The 24,569-nt window shown below is 33.3% G+C and overlaps 1 protein-coding gene across 1 annotated transcript; it reads left to right on the top strand.

The window, feature by feature from the left end:
• The first annotated feature begins 2,043 nt into the window (after positions 1-2,043).
• LOC108549067 (uncharacterized) lies at positions 2,044-12,620 on the top strand. The gene is made up of 5 exons (XM_017902286.1): positions 2,044-2,269; positions 6,826-6,949; positions 7,028-7,178; positions 8,955-9,171; positions 12,472-12,620. Exons 1-5 carry the CDS (start codon positions 2,124-2,126, stop codon positions 12,596-12,598), a joined length of 765 nt encoding a protein of 254 aa, XP_017757775.1. The 5' UTR covers positions 2,044-2,123; the 3' UTR covers positions 12,599-12,620.
• Positions 12,621-24,569: the final 11,949 nt, after the last annotated feature.

Genomic DNA, 24,569 nt, shown 5'->3' with positions numbered 1-24,569 from the left:
ACCGATGAGTAGCCGTGGAAAACATTATACCGGCGAAATGACAATGGTCGATGAGTGGCAATACATAAATAACGACGGCTGGACGAGCAGAGACGTTATTTGTTAACTCTTTTGGTGCTACTGCCGCCATGGCGGCGGCCATGATGCCTATTGGCGGCGGCCATGATGCCTATTGGCGGCATCTACGAAACGTTCTCTAGGTACTACCGTCGCCTACTGGTGGCATTTACGAAACGTCACCGATGACTGTCGCGATCCGAATGAAAAGTTTAGTGTCAATCACTCTCGAGATTTCTATGAATACCGCAAAACACGTTTTCGTGGCTTCCAGTGTCACCACTCTTGTGGAAAACTTCCTTGTACCACGAATGTAATATTCCTTTTGACTACATTAGCAATTCTAGCATTAATAACTATGTTTGATGAAATAAATATAGGTTGTTGGTACACTGCAAATGATTGTAGCTATCCAAAATCAAATGCTCGCTTTGTGCTGAAAATTCCTATATTAATTTGTCAAAATGCCTATATTAATTTGTCAAAGGAACCCTTGGGCCTGCCTAGCTGGCGACAGGCAATAAACAGTAACCTAGGATTCGGACTGAATGTTTAGAGCGACGTCTGAAGTGCGCGTGCAAGGATCGGATAAAAGAGATATTTATGACTGTATGGAATGCAAGTGAAGAGCGAAAATCGCCTGGATGTTTAGGGTACGTGACCCACCACGAGAGCGAGGCTATGGGAAATACGTGATCGAGGAAGAAAGCTTGAGTATGAAAGAAGACAGAGTGCAAGGTTTAAAGGAGGATGCAAGGGCTGTCCTGGGACAGTCCTGTTGGTGAAAGTGCGATACGAGGTTTGAAAGAAAGTCGAGTCGGTGATAGTTCGAAGAGTTGACGCGCGAGTGTGGATTCCGTAATTAGTTTAATCTTTTAGTTCGTATTTTTACTCTCAAGTCTCTTTAGCTCGTAAATAAAATATATTGGAATTAAGAACATCCTTTATTCCGTATATTTGCCAATCAAAACATATCCCTACATGTACGAAAGTAGAAAGAACGAACCAGAGAGATTGGGCATAGTTCAGTTGTAATTGAGTCGTAATAGTGAAAATAGGTGTGAGCACGTGATTGCGAGAAATTAATTAGATTTATACATAATATTTGAGTTTGATCATTTTTCGTAATTAAATAAAGAATTGTTCTTATTGTTTTTGATATTTCATCCATCACTAACAGAAATGACCCTGGGAAACACATCGAAGATAACGTTCAAATTTGTCAATGGAACTCTACATTTTCTACTATTGTACATAATTTTGTAACTAGTGTGGGTGTCCTCCTAGGAGATAGGAAAAGGAAGGGATGCGTTTTGTCCTGGACCTGCTAGTGGACTCATCAGTAAGGCCACCCTAGCAGGCCCTGCCTTAGACTGGGATACTATTGGATGGCCGGAAAGTTATATATATAGGAATTGGAGGTTTTTCGTGGGCTTGCGAGAAAGTCCTGGAAGTCGGAATCCCTTAGTGGCGAGGGTGAGAGTGATGGTCGCTACACTAGTATCAAAATGCTTTCAAAACACCGATTATGCGTATATTTAACCCTTTGCACTCGGGAGGCGCCCTTCAGTCGCCATTTTATAAAATTTCGAAGATCGGTATTAATTAATATGTCAAATTTAAGATAATGTAACGATATGCGAGGTGACAAAACCACATAATTCTACGTGTCAATTATTATACTATTCCTTCTTCATCGATAATATCCAAATCAACTTTCAACGTCTCATCCTCGAAACACCTAATCAACCCTCCTTGACCTCAGCCAAACACCTCTTGTCATCCACCCAAGGAAAAACATTAGATCATCCATCAAACCTCTTGGACTCGTCGACTTTTTTAACGATTGCCTCGTCAAATGGTCCCGATCCAAGACAACAAGATCGTGGGCAGAGGCGTCCGACGATTATCTCTCTCGGAGCTTCTACTTCGTATAAAAGGAGAGTATCGATGCGTAACTGGTCGACAGTGCGCCGAGAACGCGTGTCTCGCGAGGAGTCGATCTCGCGTAACGGGTCGCGTTCGATCGCTGGTCAGCCGATCCCACCTCGAGGGCATATAAGAACATGTCTCAGAGGGGACACGATAGCAGTGCCACGTGCGAAAACGAGATGTCCACGTCGAGAAACAGCTCGTTGCTGCGGCTGAACCAGGAGGGCCGACGTCTGAGCATCGAGAAGGCCGCCACCATTTGCGACAAGATGAATTTTCGGTAAGGATTCGCAGGATTTTTCGTTTTATTCTTGGTAACAGCGTTGATTGAGATGTGATGGAGGTTAGAGGTGAGAGCGGTTGGGAGAGTTGATGGATAGAGTGGGGTTGGTTGTTTCGTTTCATCGGGGTGTTAGTGTCTTGTGAGACTCGGTATTGGGATTTTGGAAAAGTTTTTTGGAAATATTTGATTTGTAATTTTGGCGAGATATAGTTTTGTAGAATTGCGGAATTATTTTAGGAGAATAATAATAGAATTTGGATGGTATTATGGGAAAATTTTAGTGAAATTATGGTAGAATTTTAGTAGAATACTAGCAAAATTTCGATAAAACTGTAGAATAAATGTAATAGAACGATGATGGAATTTGTATAAAATTTTAATGAAACTGTAGTAGAATTTTGTTAAAAATTTTGTTAGTAAATTCTGATAATTTTGATAGAACAGTAGGATAATTATAATAGAACGACTAGTATTTTTATATTAGAATTTTTATAAAATTTTTGTCAAACTTTAAAAGAATTTTAGTAAAACATTAGTAAAATTCTGATAATTCTGATAAAACTGCAAAATAATTGTAATACAATAGAACGAGGATAGAATTTTTATAAAATTCAGGTGAAACTTTAGCAGAATTTTGCATTTTAGTAAAATATTAGAAAAATTTTAATAAGATTGTAGAATAATTATAATAGGACAATGACAGGATTTTTATTAAATTTTAAAGAAATTTTTCGAAAATGTCAATGTAATTGAAGAAAAATTTAATTGCAATTTTACTTCAATTTTGGTAAAGTATTCGTATTTGAATAGAAGAACAATGATAAAATTTTGGTAGAAGTGTGAGTAAATTTTAATAGAATTTAAACAGCATTTTAGCAGACTCTTGATAGAGCTTTAATAAAATTACAGCAGAATTTTAGTGCAATTTCAATAGAATATATCTAGAATTTTAAACGAATTAGGTTGTAAAAAAATTTAAGTAAAATTTTACTGCATAAAATATTATTAGAAACTCAATTAAATTATACAAAAATTCTAATAGAAATTTAGAAAAATATTAATAGAATATTTAATAAAGAGTTCATTAAAATTTCAATTAAATTTAGAATTAAGGACGGTATAATAAAATTGTAATAAAATTCTAACTTATTAGAAACTCAATTAAATTGTACAAAAATTTTAATAGAAATTTAAAAGAATGTTAAGAAAATATTAAATAAAGAGTTCATTAAAATTTCAATTAAATTTAGAATTAAGGATTATATATTATAATTGCAATAAAATTCTAATAAGATTATAATAATATCTTACTAGAAATATTATATAATTTTTAGAAAATAATTTTGTGAATTTAATAGAAGAAAATAATCAAAAGATTTGGTAGATCGAAGTTTTCTTTCGAAAAGAAGATGTTCGCTGTGTGATTTATTAATCTTGAATTTTTCAAAGTGGAATTTCTCGCTTTCAAGTTCCATGAAGCGCAGATTTCAAGTTTGAGTTACATAGTTTGGAAGTTTCTCGTTTGAAGTTCTACCAACTAAAACCTTTGAGGTGAATTTCTTGAACCCGATATTCTTCATTTGTATTTTCCACAAACTTCTATCTTTGACACGAAAGATCTTCAATCCCCAAACAAAAATTTTCAAAACTCAAATTCTTGACTATTGTCACCTACTTTTCAATTTTATCAATTCAATTTTATCCACTTCGTTCCCTCGATTACAATTTCAAAGTTCTTCAACAATGAAATTTTTTGGATCAGTCACTCGGCCACGAAATTATTGAAACAAGTATTTTTCAAATGCAAACGTTTTAAATTATAAGGTAAACGTCAAATTTTCATATACAATAATTTTTTGAACCACTTTTCGTAGCTTGAAATTCCTCAAATTAGAGATTTTTTTATCTAAACATTTGTACTTCGTAGATTTTTAATTTTAAATTCATAAAACTCAAATTTTCTAAATTAAAATTTCCTAAATTTTACTATATGGGATATAGTTACATTTACTATATTTACTATATAAGATGTAGTTGTTTAAACAATTTTATTATACTTTTAAATCTCAATTAAGGTATCATCTAAAATATTTTAATCAGAATATTATTAAATTCAAATAAAAATAGTACAATTTTGCAAGAAATATAAATTTTGTACGATAATTTGTTATAATTTTCATCAAATTGATCCGGTTAAATTAAGTAAATTACTGCATACTTGTAATAAATTATTCATTCAATTAATTAATAAATAAATCAAGCTAAAACTGCCCTATATACCCTATCTCTTTTTATTTTATTTTAAATATGACTTTTAAATAACCTATCTGCGAAATGATGGATCGTACTCTTCAAAACGTCTCTAATGATTCAGCACACGCAAATAATAACAGTTACGAAGCCGAAGAGAGTTGCTCATTAATTCTAAACAGAGACAAGCGAGTGTGACGACGATTTAATTGAAATTCTAGTTGCCTTCAACGTTTCCATTTTAATGGACGACCAACTAGCTAATTTATTAAATTTAACTGATCCATTAAATTGTTTTGAGATGCAATTAGCTCGCAGAAATCAAATATAATTACGTTGCATAAATTCTGGACGAGACGGTATTACGGATTTAAGAATAAGGGAAAAAGCTCTGAAAAATTTTTAGAAATATTATTTTCATGGTAATATTTTTTTGAAAATTCCTAAATGGAATTCAACAGAACAGATCTACTACTTAAATATTTTTCACTAAACTCCAATAAATCTACTGTACACGAAAAAAGATATATATTGTAAATTGTTCATTAAGCTTGATTAATTTAAGAGAAAATTGAGAAAATATGACATAAATTTCAAAATCAGTTTCAAAATATAAATTAAGATAACAACACTATTTTAATTTTTTAGTTGAAGTATATGTATTTATAACGTGGAATATCAGATTGGTCAAAAATTTCTATAAATGATTTTTCTTTTTTTGGGGGGGCGGGGTGAATTTGTATATACATTACTTATAACATATTTCGTCACTGTTCACTCTTCATTATCGATATATTCCTTCATTGTGTAAATCTATATAACAAATGACTGTGGAAGTTGACTATAGTGAAAAATTTCTTATTGCATTTGCAATAATATTTATTGTTATTGCTTTATAATTTTCATTACACTTATTGCATTATGGTATTTATAATTGCTCCAGTAATATTACATCGTCATTTTATAGGTCATAAATAACCATTTCGACGGTTCAATTTTATACACGTTTCAACCAGTAGTCATTTATGGAAATTCGCAGTCATAAACGTGCAATTAAAATCAAACCACCTCCCAATCAATCCAACGCAAAAATGTAACAAACCATAGCTAATGGAAAATCGACTCATCCCAGCTGCTGTTTCGCTAAATCCATATAACCTACAAAAAAAACTACCAATAAAAATATAAGAAAGAAATCGAATTATCTCTAAATCACGATATTAAAAAATTACCTAATTAAAAGAGTATTTTGCAGAAAAAGATTAAATTTCATCAAAGAAGCTGTATTTCGATAATTAAGGTTTATATTCATTTCAACAGTATATCAGTAATGAATATTTGCAAATATAGTTAGGAAGATGCAATTAAAATCTAACTATAGAATCTTCCAATTTATCCAATTCAAAAATCTAACGATTCATACCTAATAGAAGCTAAAAATTTTCTTCTAAAACACTGCCTCGTGAAATCCATCTAACCTATAAAAAATAATGTAACTAAATAAATATTTACATATTTGGTATATGACATATAAATAAAAATATAAAAAGTGACCATAGTTTCCAAAATTAAATGTTAAGAAATTTCCCAATAGAAAGTTTCCTATCACAAAATGTAAATCAATCCAAAAATCTAACAATTCATACTTAACTGTACCAAATGGAAACTATTACGATTATTATTTCATGAACCTGTAAAACCTAACCTAGAAAAACAACTACTGTATAAGTAAAAATATCAAAGAAAATCAAAGCATCTTCAAAATTACTAAACTACTATAGATAACAAAATTTATATAAGATAAAACTTTTCAAAATTAATTATCACTTAATTAACTAACAAAAAGCTTCCTATCATAAAAATAAAATTAGTACAAAGGACTCATAACTTATAAAAACTACAGTAAATAACAAAATTTATATAAGATAAAACTTTCAAAAATTATTTATCACATTATTAACTAACAAAGAGCTTCCAAACACAAAAATTAAATTAGTCCAAAAGACACCTAAATACTTGACAATCCATACCCAATAGAAACTCACTAACTACACCCATCCTAGCCCACTCTCACAAAATCCACCTAACCTCTAAAAACCACTACGAGTAAGAATATCAAAATATCTCAAAGTACCCCAAAAACTGAAATACCTTAAAATTACCCAACAGAGAGTGACTTGTCACAAAGATTAAATTACCCGAAAAACCGAGTAGCCTGCGAAAAATGTTGACAAAGAGGAGCCAGAGAACCAGAAAGAAAAGAGTCACGAGATATAAAGTATGGTTGTCGCTTTATGTTACAGTGGTGCGTTTTCCCTGACGAAGACTGCCACTGGTATACTCTTCAAGTTCAGCAACATCGACGATTTTCAGGCGGTCTACAAAAAGGGCTTCCACAAAGTCACCGGGGCACGCTTCTACAAGAAGGTACTTATCTTCCGGTACACAAAGGACCCTTCTCTTCAAAACGCGTCTAAATATGACATTTCGTATTCATGAACACAGGTCGCCATACCCTGTAGACCGGCAAAGACCTTCACAGTCTACGTTTTGGACGTACCTGAAGAATTACCAGAAGAGGATATCAGGCACGCTCTCTACAAGTACCGGTCCATAGTCGAAGTTACGCGGCTACCTCTCAACACTGGCACTGTTCGTGAGTATTCCCAATGACATGATCCACTTTTCAGATCAGGATAGTCTATCATAAGTATTACCATAACTGGTAAGTTGGTATTTGGACAAGAAATGGATCTAATTGGTCGCAGTGTAATAGGTCCACCTGCTCTAATTCAAACGTGAACATAAGTCACAGGAATATTCCTCACTGATTGGAAGCATCATGTCAATAAATAGGATTATATTGCATTATTTGACGAATAGGTTAAACACGATACATGGAGACAAATGAGACAGAGTGATAGAGGTCTAATGTAGACATAGACTCGAAGGTAAATATTTAACATAAGATGAAAAGGATATCGACGTAGTTTAGCCCACTACTATGTTATAATATGCACCCAAGAGCCCGAAAATAGAAATTTCAAGGACATTAAAGATCTCAGAAGTGAACGAAGCATTTCTCCTGCTTCTGTGTCATCCCAAGTGCCAAATTACCAGTCGTGTGAATATCATATTCAGTGAATTAAGAAGTCCAATTCAATGAATGATGAAGATGACTATGAGTGACACTCCAACGTTAACCTTTTATAATTAGAATTTTATTTGTTTGTGATGAAAGAAGCCTAATGACTACTGGATATTAACAGATTTGTTGTGATCATCGTTCAAATCTTCACCAGCAGAAGGAATGAAGGAGGTTCGAGGTTTCTCACAAGTTCTTGGTGGACCCTCTGCTTCCTATAAATACAAATTTCTGATCTGCTTATGGTATCCTGCGTCTGAGGCATGGGCCTGCTAGGTAGCCTTACTGACGAGTTCGCTAGCGGGCCCAAGACGATGCCTTTTCCCATCTATCCTCTTTCTTACTCTTGGATCTTAGAGATAATGTTAAATTAGAGATAATGAGATCAGTAGAAAGAAAAGAAAGAAAGATAATGTGATACAATGACAAATTGAATAGAGCAATAGATTGGAAATTGGTTGATATTCAGGACCGAATCTGGCCATCTTTAAGGGTTGATAGATCCTCTAGAAAATCCCAAGTGTCTTCTTTCTTCATTAAATAATTAAATAGGGTGTACATACAATAGATATAGTAGCTCTGATATAGTAGATACATTAGAACACTTTCACTTATATGTACATCTCAATTAAATGAGACTTTCTTATAGAAAATTAGATTCAGAACTGGTGAGAATAGTGGTTAACCAATTTTCAGGATGAAAATTGTCCGATTTCCAAAGCCCCATCGTAAATTAAAGGAATAAGAGGGATAAATAGATTTTTGGGACCAATTTTGACCTACCTTGTCATCCCTTATCCCAACGTTGAGTTTAGAGTCCAATATCAAGACTCTTCTAACCCTTATGCCTTTCCTAAGTCCCTGACATCGTCACGTGAAGCTCAACTTCACAATTTCACCATATCGTTCTCACCAACTATACTCTCCTCAATTCTCATCTCTAAAATTATTCACATTTCAAAAAATCTCCAAACTCGAACACATCAATTGCACAGTAACTCGCTACCGAGGAAAATTAATGATAAGGTGCTAAACGTTTAAACGCGTATCCCAAAGATTTTGCAGGAATACAAAAACCAAAGTTAAGCAAAGAGAGGTTATGCAAAGAAAGAAGAAAGTGCTCACGAGGACAGGAAAATCGCGAGCTTAACCCAATTAGCCTATCAATTCCAGTCGTTCACCTGATCCCCACCCCCTGCCACCCTACGATCGAATTAATTTGCCGTCTTTCACCGCTCATTTCCCTAACTACGCGCCCGCTGACCCGGTGTCTGCTTTGTGAATTAGTGAAAGCGATCAACGACAAGTTGAAAAGCGAAGCTCACAACCAAAACGAGCCGGCGACGATTTACACCGGGCCACCCGTTATAAGGGTTACCCTGGCCAGCGTGGAGGAGACCTCGACGCTGCTCAGCCGTGGTCTGGATTTTTATGGGGCCACATATTTCCCCACTGAAACGCCCCATCCGGCTGCTCAACCCCTGGCCAAATACAAAAACAACAGGTGGGAAACGAATGTGTGTGCTTGCATATGCTCGCGATACCCTTGCACTCCGTCCCCACCCCTTGCACGAGTTGGCCTATCGAAATCAATTTCAATTTATCGGGGTCGTTGATTTCCATCCCCTTTCCATCCCCTGGTCACTCGATTGATCAACCTTCTTTCCACGTTTTCGGCTTTTCATTCGCTGCTTATGCTCACACGTTGCATTCTGCTTGTACATAATAATGATAACTGTGTGCGTTTTGTTCTTGGGATATTGTTTTATTCGGAGTAATGGTTGCAATCAATTTTGAGTAACTGAAAAACAAATTTGAATTTTTGGTAGTTTGTTTGGATCTTTGTTTGATACGTGTTTTGTGGGGCGTTTTATTTGATTGTGCTTCGTTTTTGAATTTTCATTTGTTTGTATACCGTTTACATTTTTATTCCCGTTCTGTTTGAATTTTCCTTTTTATTTTACTTTATTTGATTGTGTTTCGTTTGAACTTTCATTTGGTTATATTCTGTTTGTATTTTTACTTTGTTTTCATTCTTCCTGTGTTTCCTTTTCTCAGTTTGTTTTATTTGAATTTTTATCCGATTGTATTTTCAGTTTACGTATCTTTTGACGGAAATAGGAATTGCAATTACGATTATTGTATTTGTGTTCGATAAGATATTTAGAGGATTATTTAATTTGATTTATCATAAATAAAAATTGTAAACAATAAATAATTATATTTGAATGTTTATTTCTCAAATTTCAATGAAGTAACTACGAGAATATTTGAGATAACTTGAGATGATATTATTTAAATTATATACAACAGAGTACGTAATATAAAATATTTGTATTAAAGATGCACAGGTTTCATTGCTACGTGAAATGGAAATGTTGCAAACGAGTTGTTTTCCTCTCTGATTTTGGGAATTAGCGAGCATGAGAAACGCAAATTATTTGGTTTATTACCTTTGTTACAAAGCTACTTAAAGTCACAAGGAATTATCTTTGAGTTAAGCAAAATGTACATATGATTTGCAAATTCAGCATAAACTGTTATGCTGTGTTACAAAATGAATAACAAAGGCTAATGATAATTACAAGTCTACATCCTTTGCCTCATCGTGCTTCTCTTTGATAAAATAATAATTAACATTCAACTTAAATGCACTTACATAAACAGACACGCTTACCGTCTTCCACAATTCGGTGTTAATTAATTTTAATCATTTATATTTTGAAATTCAATTTTTTCAAAAATCAAGTTGACAAGGTATAATCTGATTGATTTTATTCCCTCGGTGCTTCAAAAAATTCGCGCTTAAAATATTTCCCGGATTAAATTATTTCGCGTTAATTATTATTAATATATTTCCATTTTGGTATTACGGGAGTAACGAAAAAGACAAGTACAACGTACTTCTTCAAATTGATTTTGACGTAATTCAAGCTTGCAAATATGAGAATGATAATAACACATAAAATATGGGGATAAAAATCTCTCTATGTCTTTGTCTCATAATCTACCAAAAACATATCAAACGATATTAATCATGGGACACCCTATATACTACTATAAACACAAAAATAATTTTCTGCAAAAATAACGTAATAACGTAAAAATTTATGAAAAAATTAAAGAAAAAAGAAAAATGAAAATGAAAAGTAAAATTAAAATTAAAGAAAAAAACAATTCATAAGCCTGTTGAAATTATCTCATAGACAAATTTATTTCTCAATGACACCCTATATACCACCATAAACGTAAAAATAATTTTCGGCAAAAACAACGTAATAACATAAAAATTTATGAAAAAATTCAAGAAAAAGAATTAAAATTGAAATTAAAATTAAAATTAAACAAAAAAGAAATTTGTAAGTTTTTTGAAATTATTTCGCAACCAAATTTATTCCTCAATAAACACAAAAATAACGTAATAACGTAAAAATTTAAGAAAAAATTAAAATTGGAATTAAAATTAAAATGAAGGAAAAAAAAAATTCGTAAGCTTTCTGAAATGATCTCACAGCCAAATTTATTTCTCAATGACAGCTCAACTATGTCATCGAGAAATAAAAGGAAAATTAAAGTCCTCCTACCGATTAAACCGAACTGGGCGCAGGAAAATGGCGCGCGTTGACTCCCGAAACGTCAATTATCCGGTTCGTTGCGTTTCATCGAAGACGACAATGCTACGAAACGTTCGTTGTTGGCGGAATTCAGCCGTTTATCGGCAGCCAGATTATTAGCCCCGATGGAAAACAGGCGAACGTATCGCTTGGCGGAACACGCGTCGCGCTTATGAATCATAAAAGCCCCGCTTTGGCTATTCAATTGTAAACCGTAAATTGGAAACGCCGAAAATACCGCGGCATCGAGATCCATTGCGTTGTTTCCGCTCAGAGAGCGACAAAGGGACCGGGGCGTATCGCTAGCGGATAAGTCCAAATCTGAACTCTCGACTCGCTTAGAAATCTGCTTTTCTCGTTATCTCAATGGCAAACAACATTTGCATACTATAGAAACATGGTCCGACAGTCGTGATTTCCCGTGGTCGAGTTCCACGAATTAATTAGGTGACTGAAACCTCCAAAAGTCAAAGAAGGAAGAAATCGTAGGAAATTCTATAATATTCTTTAACACTAAACGTACCGATACTTTACAGATACCTACTCTTACCATAAGGGGCGAAATGACCCTTCGTGGTAAATAAGATATGCAAAGAATTTTTCTCGGTAAAAAATAAGTTAAGAAATTAAACAATCAGATAATATAAGAATTTACAGAAAGTCAGGTGAGCGAAAGAAATAACAATAAATGCACAATTACAATGTAAATTTTGAAAAGGGTCATATGACCCCGCTTGGTACGTTTAGTGTTAAACCTTCAACCATTTTATTTACACCTAACTCTCATTCACAAAGGATCTACGCGAAATACACGTGATTTTCTTTTTCCATTTAATATAAATGCCAATCTTAGCACCAAAAATATAAAGAAAAGCTTACAAAAATATAGGAAAAGCTTCGAATTGTATCTTTATAATGAAAAATTCTTCGAGTATTAAATAGTATAGGGTTAAATACTATACTAAAGATTTCACTGTATACTGTTTCACGATTAAAACCTAACCTAACTTGTAATAATACTCACAAAACACAATGTAATTAAGAAGAGTGACTCGTTGCTTCGTGAATTTCGCAGTTTGACAACTACTAGCTACTAGCACAGAGACAGAGGGGTTTTACTGGGAGGAAAGTAATAGAAATCGAATGGGAAGCGGTTCATTTCTCAACGGGGCCCGCTATCGTCATTTCAGATGGCTCGAGCTGGCAGCCATCGGGGCTGGACAAAGAGTCAGGGACCTACTTCCGGTCTTTGACAACGCGGGCTTCAACAAATTACCACCCCCGGCCAGCCGGCTGATAAAACCGCAAAAAAACTGACACGTTCCTCGACTTCTTTCATCCCTACCACGAAATTCCACGGACTCCAGGTCTTTGACGATCTCCAGCCTCGAGTCTTATCGAACTCGAGACTGGGGTGTCGATGATCCGTGCAGCGTGGAACGCGTCGCAGAGGACCTGGGAATTCTTTGTTCACGGTAACGGAACCCAGTTGGTGTAACATTTCTGTTCATTTAACCCTTTCTAGGTGTAATAGAGAGAGCAAGAATGACACAGGGATGAGTTAAGAAATTGACAATTTGGATGAAAAATATGAGTTATTTATAACAGATGGAAGTATAAAATGTAATTTTACGATTGGTTTGTGATTAATAGGATTTAATTATTTTATTAGGTTTTTTCCTTATTTTTGCAATTCCCAATTTTGCAATTTTCCTTATTTTTGAACTAATCAACTGCAATTTTTGTAATTTTTTAACTGATTAGTTGGAATTATGATTACAAAATTAACTATAATTTTTTGGAACTTTTGAAATTTTATTTGCTAATTATATGACAATTAACATTTTTTAAAAGGAAATTTTCGTAAATATGATAATGATTAATTACTTACTAGCCTCTTTGGAATTTTAGTAGTCAAATATTAAAAAAGAAATTACCACAAATGGTAACTATAATATTTATCGGTTCTAAGTAATAATTTCCACAAGATTATTTGGTGCAAGAGAATTACAAAAAGGTAAATAAAATTAAAACAAATTTTTTAAACATTGTTAGCCAATTATATGACTCGTTAATATTTTTTAAAAGGAAATTGTCATAAATATGATAATGATTAATTACTTATTAGCCTTTTTGAAAATTTAGTAGTCAAATACTAAAAGTGAAATTACAACAAATTGTAACTATAATATTTATCGGTTTTAAATAATAGTTTTCATAAGATTATTTGGTGCAAGGGAATTACAAAAAGTGAAATATAATTGAAACGAAGTTTTTAAACTTTGTCAACCAATTATACAACTTATTAATATTTTTTAAAAGGAAATTGCCATAAATAATAACTATGATTAATTACGTATTAGCCTTTTTGGAATTTTAGTAGCCAATTATTAAATAGTCTAATAATCTGTATAAATAAAATTACCACGAAAAGTGACTATAATACTTATCGATTCTAAGTAATAATTTTCGCAAGATTATTTATGCAAGGGAATTAAAAAAAGTAATAAACAATCGAAATATTAAATTCGAAGGTATATCATAAAAATAATATTTGCAATATCGCTTTTGCCTATTATTTAATTTATGTAATTGATTAGTGTGGTTTCAGAAACACGATGTAAGAAGATAATTGTAGTATCTGATTTTTGTATCTATTATTACGAAACTTATTACTACATTGTGAGAGGGTTAATAACCTGCTTGTTACGCTAACTTGGTAATGTACTGGGTGAAACTATCTCTATAAGAGAATTTAAGTAAAAGGTACCTTTTCAAATTTTTTGAAAAATTATTTTAGTACTTACCTTGTTCGTTGGTAGTCATAATTCTGGAACACGTGGCACTGATGACAGACATCTGTTGCTTCTGAAGAGAAAGTTGAATCCTCTGAAATACGAAAGAAAAATGGAGATTAATTAAGAATATAAGTTGACACAGTGACTTCAATAATTAACGAATTAATTATTGAAGTCGAATTAATTAACGAATTTTTATTATTTTTATTATTCACAAATAAGGATTTATTGTTAACGAAATTTTATTATTATGACAGAAAAAGTAGCAAATCCAAGTTTATTTAATAAATAATTTTGATATATAGGAAATTTAAAAATATTAAAATTAAAAACTTTTAAAATTTAACTTTGAAATATATTTTATTAATATTAACCTAATTTTGACTATTGGAAGTGTATTTGATTTATTGAAATTTTTCAGGTTGGAAGAAATGTAACATTGCATTAATATGTTTAATATGAAAACTATGTTTTATTTATATAATATTTTCAGTACATTAATTTTAATATTTTCTTTCGTGTTTATGGTAAAAGTACGAATATTGAAACAATATACTTTTTCTTTCCGTTGTAATAATATTTTAACGATAACCTTTGCAATAAATTGTTAATATTCATAGAGATAGTTGAACCTAGCCCCAAACTTTATATGAAAAATGTTCCTATTTATTTTCCCCGTGTTTGTGCAAGAATAATATTTAAATGCAATAACGAATCGCTGTTCCTATTTAAACTGTATATTACTGACTCACAATAATAATTGTCCCTACATTAAAACTGACTTTAATAGACGATAACAGGAAAAGAATAATTAATTTACAAGCCTAAGTTGGAAGAAATAATATTTGGGTATAAAATATTCTAACACATAACACATGTTATTACTGTTCAAGAATCTTCTATTTATATAAACATAAATGTGAACGAATTAATATTTTAACCACGATAATTTATTTTTCCGATGTTATATTAACGAGAATAATTTTACACCGTGTAGAATATAGAAATATTTCGAGATAAACATTAAAAATTCTGAAGGCAGAAAAAAGTATTACTTTATTAATTAAAACCTGAATCACTTAACCCTTTGCACCCAAGAGGCGACTCTCGGACGCCATTTAATCAGATTCTAAAGATCCTTGTTAATTAATACCTCGAATTTAAAATTCCCTAACGATGCGTGGAATGTCGAGGTGAAATTATCGTCGACTTTATGGCAAAAAGTCTTCGAATTACTATGTTTACGTAACGAAAAGATTTTTGCAACGCAAAGGGTTAATTTCCCTTAAATACCATAATTCGCATTCGTATACTATCGTTATTTAATAACCTACATATCGTTGTTTAATCATGGATTATTTATTGTACAATAACCCCAAGAATAAAATTCTATTTTTATTTATTTAACTTTTTATTTACCTTTTTGAAATTATCGTCGAATTTATGGCAAAAAGTCTTCGAATTACAATGTTTACGTAACGAAAAGATTTTTGCAACGCAAAGGGTTAATTTCCCTTCAATACACGTATAATTCGTATTCGTATACTATCGTTATTTAATAACCCACATATCGTTGTTTAATTATGGATTATTTATTGCACAATAACCCGAAGAATAAAATTCTATTTTTATTTATTCCCGCGACATCCAACCTGACCGACCGAATAAATTTCTATTTCCTTTTTCTGGTTTCGCCGACGAGGACATAAACAGCTTACAGCAGTTGCAAAAGCGGGCTTGGAAAAAACCGGTTAACAAAAACTGACTAAATATTCTTGGCAACGAATAACAAATAAGCGGATCATCGTACAGAAAATATAAAAACACGTGGACGAAAAGGGGAGAAGAAATAGAAGAAAAATAGGCAGAGGTGGAAAGACTCAGGAGTGCTCTAACCAAAGAAGTAAGTATCCATAGAAATAAAGGAGAACAAAGAGGAAAAACCGATACACGCGGGGAAGGAAAACAGGGAATCCTCGGGATCCATTAAAACAAGAGGCACGCGATAAAAGAGGAAGGAACCGGAAGCAGAGTGAAGAGACAATTCGAGTGAGATCCAGGAGCAACAAGAAATTACGCAGCCGTGGGACGAAAAAATAAAGAAGAAAAAATTAAAAAGGAAAAAAACAAAGGAATAATGATGATAAAAATGTACAAAGAAAACGTAGGAGATCCATTAAAACGGGGACAAGGAGGTATAGAAAAAAATCCGTGGAACGAAGAAGAAAATGAGGGAGGAAAAGACCGCCACGAGGTTGAGGAACAAAGGAAAGGAGTGGCCACGGAAGTGTAGAACAGCTGGCAAGACGGGTTGACGGGCACAATAACGATAAATGTAAAGTTTGCGTACGCATCGTTAGTACCACTGCCAGGCCCGCAATAATCGTAGCTGCCAAGGAGTACGACCTCGCCCGGGGCTTACTAACTACTAATTGTTACCAACTTAGCGAAACGAAGAATCCTAAGGCGGCCTCACTCTTCGCGCGTTACTTCCCCGGATTAAAGAAATTTTACGCTCCGTCGTCTTGCGAGGGCAACAGCGCTGGTTAGAGGACGCAGACGATGATAATTGCTACGTACCCTATCTGCACGGCATCGAATTTCGTCATTATGTATACAAGTTCACTTCGTTACGTGGATCCTTACAGTTTTCTGCATCCTTCTCTTAATTCGCTTGCGATAGACTCGATAACTTCAGTTCACTGCACACGGTTATGTTGAACGATTTCTCATATTTATTATGGAAAATGGGATTGACAGGCTAGGTTTAAAATGTATTTACATTACGCGATAAAATGGCAGCACGCTCTATAATTTTCTCGAATAACTGTAGAGCAATCAGTCGTTATATATGAGCCGTTCACTGCACAAATCGATTAACTCCACTTTTTGAAAAATTTTAAATTCGAGTGTCAAAGCACTTGGTATAGTCATTACTTTTAAATTTAAGATTTTTCAAAAAGAAATTTGTTGACAAAAGAAATTGTTCGATTATAAATGAAATTTGATTTTACAGGGGAAAGTTGACTATGTTATGCAAAGCAGTTAATAAAGATTTTGTAAAAAATTACTATTTGTAGAATATTTTTGTCAAATTAGGAAGAATCGACAAATTTTATTTATTTATTTCACAAACCTAAGCTAGCTTCAGCTGACTGCACAGGATTAAGTTATATTTATTATGGCAAATGGAATTGACATAGAGGTTAGGTTTAAAATATATTTACATTACGCGATAAAATGACAACACTCTATAATTTTCAGCTTTTCTCGAGTAACTTCAGAGTGGTATATGTTAGCAAAAGAAATTGTTCTATTATAAATCAAATTTGATTTTACAGGGGAAGATTAGCTATGCTATGCAAAGTAGTAAATAAAGATTTCAGAAAAAATTACTATTTGTAGAATATTTTTGTAAAATTAGGAGGAATCGACAAATTTTATTTATTTATTTCACAAAGCTAAGCTAGGTTTAAAATGTATTTACATTACGCGATAAAATGATAACACGTTCTATAATTTTCAGCTTTTCTGGAGTAACTTCAGAGCGATATATGTTGGCGAAAGAAATTATTCTATTATAAATCAAATTTGATTTCACAGAAGAAGGTTAGCTATGCTATGCAAAGTAGATAATAAAGATTTCGAAAAAAATCACTATTTATAAAATATTTTTGTAAATTAAGAAGAATCGATAGATTTTACTTATTTATTTAGACGGGATATCTATGACTGTATCAGGAGATCGAGAAAGAAAGCCTCTGTATGAAAACAGAGAGTTTTGACTTTAAATAAGGGTGCAAAGGCACGGGTGAAGTAGAATGCGTGTAATCGAGACGTAGTGAATAGAGGATCGTGTGTTTGAGAGTTAGAGTTGAGAGAGACCTAGTGTAATATTTTAGTTAAATAAATCTGTTTTGTTATTAAAAGAGAGTCGTTGTTTATTAGACACGCAGATCTCTGTCTGCATAGGATTAATCTCGCAATAATCCTACAATAGAGGCTTATGAAGCTCTATAACGTAAGACGCCCGTGGAGACCTATAGGGATCTATAATGTAAGAGCTCTATAGAGGTCTATGAAGGTCTATGACATAGATGACCCATGGTGGCCTATGACAATTTATAACGTAAGAAGTCCATGATGATCTATGTGATCTACGATGCAGAATAGCTTCCAACGTCTATGATGATTTATGCGGTAGAAGTTTAAAAACATCTGCGAGGATCTATCACGCAGGTAGCCAATAAACGTCTGCCTAGTATCATGAAATAGGTAGTCTGTAAACTTCATTGAAGATTTATCACGTAGCTAGTCTAACAACGTCTGTAAAGCCCGTAGAAACCTACGAAGGTCTGCGAAGTAATAAACAAAGTTTGCAGTGAAGTCTGCTGGTCTATGAAGTAATTGGCTCACGAAGATCTATGAAGATCTACGAAACAGTTGACCTATGGCATTCTGTAATGTAGGGCATCTGTTAACATCTACTAATTTATAAAAAGATTTAAGATCTACGAAGCGTGTAACTTACAGAGGCCTATAAACGTCTGTAGCGACCATCATTCGCACCCCTGCCAGTAGATGGATTCCGACTTCAAGGAGGTTCGAGGAATTTCTCGCAAGCTTGGAAAATCTTCATTTCAAAAATATTCAATTCCTATATATATATGTAACTTCCCGACCTTCTAATAGTACCCCTTTCTAAAGCAGGGACTGCTAGAAAGACAGGCTTTCGTACATCGCAATGGTCAAGGGTACATTCAAAATAGCGAAAATGTACCTTTGATCTATCATGTGACTAGGAAAGCAGGCAATACGGCAATTTTGTATAACACAGTCGATATTCGCGACAACGCCAGTAAAATCAACATGAAATTATCAAAAATAGATTGGAACGATTCACACCGTAAAAACATAAAAAAGTATTGGTGGCTCGATACACGTTAAAAAAAAAACTTGTATATAATTGTTAAGAAACATTGTAAACAATCATGTACCAATAAAAAAAAAAAAAAAATGAATGAAAATTGACACGAAATACTCCCTAGTATAACGACTAGTATCCTCGACAGGAAAAGGAGAAATTTTTTCGTTTTATTTTCCCATTTATCTCTCCCACTTAATCATTTTGCTGTATTTTTCGTAATTTTTCAGATTCCTCATAATTACTAGTAATGTATAATATAATTTGGAAATAAATAAACAAACATATATACTCCATCTACCTCCTCTTCTCTCATCCCCCTTTCCTCCTATTTATTTAATTATTTATTTTGTTTATCAATTTATTTATTTATTCATCGTCCTCATCCCCCTTTCCTCCTATTTATTTAATTATTTATTTTATTTATCTATTTATTTATTTATTCATCTATTTTATTTATCTATATTTATTTATCTATCCCTTTATCCACTTAAAACCAAAAGCTGTATAGTTCTCGTGCCTTTCTATACATAGGCAAACACGCATGCACGTATTTGTAAATTCAATTTGCATTCTTTCAATGATCATAGCAAAAATTACAATGATGCCTCTAGTGATTGAACGATGTTCGATCACTGACTTTTAATAGAGTTGTGTACGAACGACGTAATAAGTACCCAAGTACTCGTTTTAAGTAACGAAGTTCTTAAAGGAAGCAAGTTCGAACGACAAAGCGACCCGATTATATGCATTACGCAATTTTACGTTAATCTTTTGTTCGCGGCGTTACGCTAAACGCTTCAAAGTATTAAAACTAGCTTTCCCCTAGGGGGTTTTCTCCATCTACGTAATTCTGCCCTGTTTCGGCACTACAGCTCGGGAGGTTCAATGACCCTGCACGCGGATACGCACAATATGAATCAGATTTGCATTCGTGCTTCTGGTTGGACAATCGTTTTGATTTGCATTAAAAAAAAAAAAAAAAATAAAAAAAGAAACAAATAAAGAATTTCTATTTTTCCACAAAGTACTGCAATCGTTTCAAAATAGAATTTAATACTGTGTTTCGTGTTGGAAAAATTAGAAATTAGAATTTCGATTTTTCTACAAAGTACTGCAATCGTTTAAAACTAGAATTTAATATTATTTTCTGCGTTGAAAGAATGAAAAATTAGAATTTCGATTTTTCTACAAAGTACTGCAATCGTTTAGAAATAGAATTTAATACTGTGTTCCGTGTTGGGAAAATTAAAAATTAGAATTTCGATTTTTCTACAAAGCACTGTAATTAATTAAAATTAGAATTTTCCGCGTTGGAAAAATAAAAAATTAGTATTTGGTGGTGATAATAAAATTTTCTATACTTTAATTAATATTAGTTTAAAATAATATTTGAATATTTGTAATAATCTTTGCAGTCAATCCAAATACATAATTCCCATTTTCGTTTTGCAAGTAACTCTATGAAATATTAGACAATTAAAAAAGAAAATTATTATTATTAATCGATCTAAATTCTAACCTTGCAAATGAATACAAATTCTAAGAAATACTAACGAATAAATTGCAACAATAGAAATTAATACAAATTATAATTTCACAAATTAAAATACTATACGATTTAATATAAATTATAAATTTATAAATGAAACCTTGATACGAATGAAAATAATAAAAATACCAATTTTACTCAGAGGAAAACGTGATTGCAAGGTCCATGGACATGGCTGACGGAACGATTATACGCAAGGATGCTCAAGAACGGGGCGGAAGCTTCAGTGACAAAACTCAAGTTCGTTCAGCCTAGCGGAATTATAAGATACACTCGCCATTATCGTTTACCAGCTCCCTTTCGCGCGTTTTTGCGACCACCGGTCGTACAATCGAGCTGAGAGGGCGGAAATTAAACGTGTACCATGTCTAACTCTGCAGCGGGGGTGGGAAGGGGATGGATGGCGAAGGAGCGAAGAACCAGCGAATTGCAGGAAAGGGAGAAATCCGCGAAAAGGAAGAAACAGAGAAGGGAAATATACGAAATAGAAAGGAAAAGCGAGAGGGCAAGTGTCAATGGGGAAAGGGGTTGCGGTGAAATCGTGAGGCAAGATATGGGGTGCTGGGAAAAGGAAGTGTGAATTGAAAAAGAAAAATGGAAAAATACGTGGAAAAGGAGAATTGGAAAGAAGATAAGAATAGAAAGCTATTTATGAACTAAAGAAAAGTTCAAAATCGTATAACATAGACATAGTATAATGCAATAATCATAAACAAATCCAAAATAATTTTTATTTTTAACTAAACGTCGAAATTAAAATAATATACTAATTCAATACAAATAACGATGCCACAAAAAATATACATATATTAATTACAGTTCTATCGCAATATGAGTGAACATTAATTTTTTTAAAAGTAGATATATATATTTTTAGGAGTTGCAATGAAATATAAGACGCCATTAACACTAGAACTAAACATATAGAGCATACATAGATCATAGTAATTTCAGTGGCGCCAAGAAGACAACTAAATATATTAATTAAAATTCTATCGCAATATGAGTGAATACTAATTTTGTTAAAAGCAGGTCTATATATTTTAAGTAGTTGCAATGAAATATAAGACGCCATTAACACTAGAACTAAACACATAGAGCATACATAGGTTATAATAATTTTAGCAGTACTATGAAGACAAATAAATATACTAATTACAGTTCTATCGCAATGTGAGTGAACACTAATTTTTTTAAAAGCAGGTAAATATATTTTAAGTAGTTGCTATGAAATATAACACTCCATTAACACTAGAATTAAGCACATAGAGCATACATAAATAATAATAATTTCAGTGGTACGATGAAAATAAATAAATATATTAATTACAATTCTATCCCAATATTTGTGTGTTGGTTTTATATGTATGAATGGGGATGAGGTAGAATAAGTGAAAGTCATTTGGGATGATATAAACATAATATGTACTAGTAGAGTTTAGTATAAATGTTGTTAAAAAATGTTTAGAAGAATATGCCAGAATAAAACAGTTACGTGAGAATCGTCATAAAACAAAAGAATCTTCAAGATAGAGTGTATCTTTGTGTTTAAAATAGTTTATTTAGAATTGTTGTCAATATTTAAATATTATTATCAAAATATATTAATTTGTTCTGTTAAAAAACGTGGAAAATATTGGTATTCATTTCTATCCACACTATTAGTGAACACTAATTCTTTTAAAAACAGATACACATATTTTTAGTAGTTGCAATGAAATATAACACGCCATTAACACTAGAACTAAACACAAAGAGCATATATAGATAATAGTAATTTCAGTGGTACCACGAAGACAAGTAAATATATTAATTAAAATTCTATCGCAATTTGAGTAAGCACTAATTTTTTTAAAAGCAGATGCATACATTTTTATTAATTGCAGAAAGGAATATTCCTGGATCGGTACTTCTACTGTCAAAAATTGCAAAAGGAACTATTAATCAGCAACATCTGCGATATGAAACACTGAAAAGTAACTCCATCTCGAGTAACAAACCCACCCCGAATCAAAGGTACCAAACGACTACGAAACGAAACGCGGTAACTCCAGCTATTAAAATAAAATCAAGCTCCAGCGTGGTGCTCTCAAACCCACCCCACGTTACATCCCTCGATACATCCTCCGCCCTCAGACACAAATCACTCTAACGAAAAACCTCGAGTCACCCCGAAACGACGTCGAGGAACAATCCACAAAGACTGCGACGGAATAAAAAGCATAAGACAACGGAGACAGACAGTTCGAACGATGGACAGAAGACGAAACACCGTACCCTCGAAGAGGAATCACGAAAAATGGAATCTTATTCGCGACGAGGCTCGCGGCTGCTACGAGTAATAGTCGAGGAACGCCATTATATCCTTCTGCGTCCTTCCTCGGGCCATGTTGCGACGTAATACTAGGAGGATCGTAGGGGATGGCGAATGTCAGGAGTGGAAAGGCGTTCCGAGATTGTTTCTCTTGCCAAACGCTTTTAACCTTGCTTACTCTTCGTGTATTTAATCTTTTTGATGTCGGTGGTATCGAGTACGAATGTATACTACCGTTCATGCTTCTTCTCGTGACAGTCTTTATGCTCTGTTTTATCGTCCACGTGGAGGTTAAGTATGAAATTCTTCATTTTTTATCGAATATAGTGAGACTCTATTTTTCTGAACCTAATGGGAGACGAAGAGTTTATATCGTAGGCGTAGACTGATTTACCTGCCATCTGTGATTTTTCACAGAAATAATACCAGTTTAGGTTTAAATACTTTGGTTTACATTCAGATTTATTGCACGATAACTGTGTTTTATTGCTTGATATAATGAATTAAATAATTAAATAATAAATAATGCGATGTCACGGCAAATTAAATACTCCAATAATTAAATAATAAACTACAGTATTTGTAATTGAAAAAACATTTCGAATCAGTCCACATTTAGTGCTATTAAACGTTTAAAACCGAAAATATTTGCAGGAATAAGCGATAAACACTAATTGTTGCGTGATGCATATTATTACTCATTAATTTCCCGTACTCAATTATCGATGATCGAAAGTAATTAAACTCGATTTATGTAAATGTGCAGATCAACCGAGTGCAAACTGCGTGTTAATATAATTGCACGAGTGCAGCAATTGAGAAGTATTAAACAATAATCCGGACAGCACAACTGGTAAATTTGTTTGTGACCTATATCACGGTAATTAATAATAATATTTCATCCTCATTATCAAAAACCCATTGCTTCTCTTACAAATATTCTCACCTATTTAATATTCTTTCGAAACTCCCTTAATACCTTCAACCCTAAGATGCCTGTAACTCCTGCAACCCACCAACCCATTAATCAAACTCTTAATCCCTTCCACACCCCGCATTATCCCTATTTCACCCACCACTCCTCAAAACACCCATACCAATAACCCTGAACCACCCCAAGAAGCGTATACCCTAACACCACTACGAGAATCACCGATCGTCCAACCTAAGTCTCCTCAATCACACCTAGAAGCACCTCTATGCCACCAAACGTTCGAATGGACCATCAGAGAACCATCAAAGGATCATCAGAGAAAACAACCAAACAGGGAGCCTCCAAATCCTCTGCTTCATGCTGTCGTAATGATGGTTGCCTGCCAAACTAATACAGAGCAATAGATCCTATTACAGTCTGGGAATTTAGTGTTAAGAAATTTACAGTTAATTAGTGTCAAGGAATTTGCAAACATTTGTAGGACATTTTAGTGCACACTTTCTTGCCTTGCCATTTAACTTCCGATGGCGCGTACCATAGTCAACAGCAACGAAGGACACGTGTAGACATATCGAACATGACGACACACTTAGTCCGAATATAGCAGAGAATAACACACAAATGAGACAGAAAGACATTGACGAAAATGAACCACGAACTCGATTCGTAATGTTTACGTTGGACTACGAACCACGGCTCCCGCCCGTGAGACTCATGTTCGACCCGATGTCTTTACCACGAGTCTCACACGATATTCTAGGGAAAG

The sequence above is a fragment of the Eufriesea mexicana genome, unplaced genomic scaffold (assembly GCF_001483705.2).
Source record: "Eufriesea mexicana isolate 0111107269 unplaced genomic scaffold, ASM148370v2 scaffold1801, whole genome shotgun sequence".
Lineage (NCBI taxonomy): Eukaryota > Metazoa > Arthropoda > Insecta > Hymenoptera > Apidae > Eufriesea > Eufriesea mexicana.
The sequence above is the reverse complement of the archived record's forward strand: the minus strand, read 5'-3'. Positions and strand labels throughout refer to the sequence as shown.

Excerpts from the sequence above, each read along its gene's own strand:
- LOC108549067 (XM_017902286.1), top strand. The coding sequence starts at position 2,124 with ATGTCTCAGAGGGGACACGATAGCAGTGCCACGTGCGAAAACGAGATG. Across the intron at positions 7,179-8,954 it reads TCTCAACACTGGCACTGTTC|TGAAAGCGATCAACGACAAG; the intron begins GTGAGTATTCCC and ends TTTGTGAATTAG. Across the intron at positions 9,172-12,471 it reads GCCAAATACAAAAACAACAG|ATGGCTCGAGCTGGCAGCCA; the intron begins GTGGGAAACGAA and ends TCGTCATTTCAG.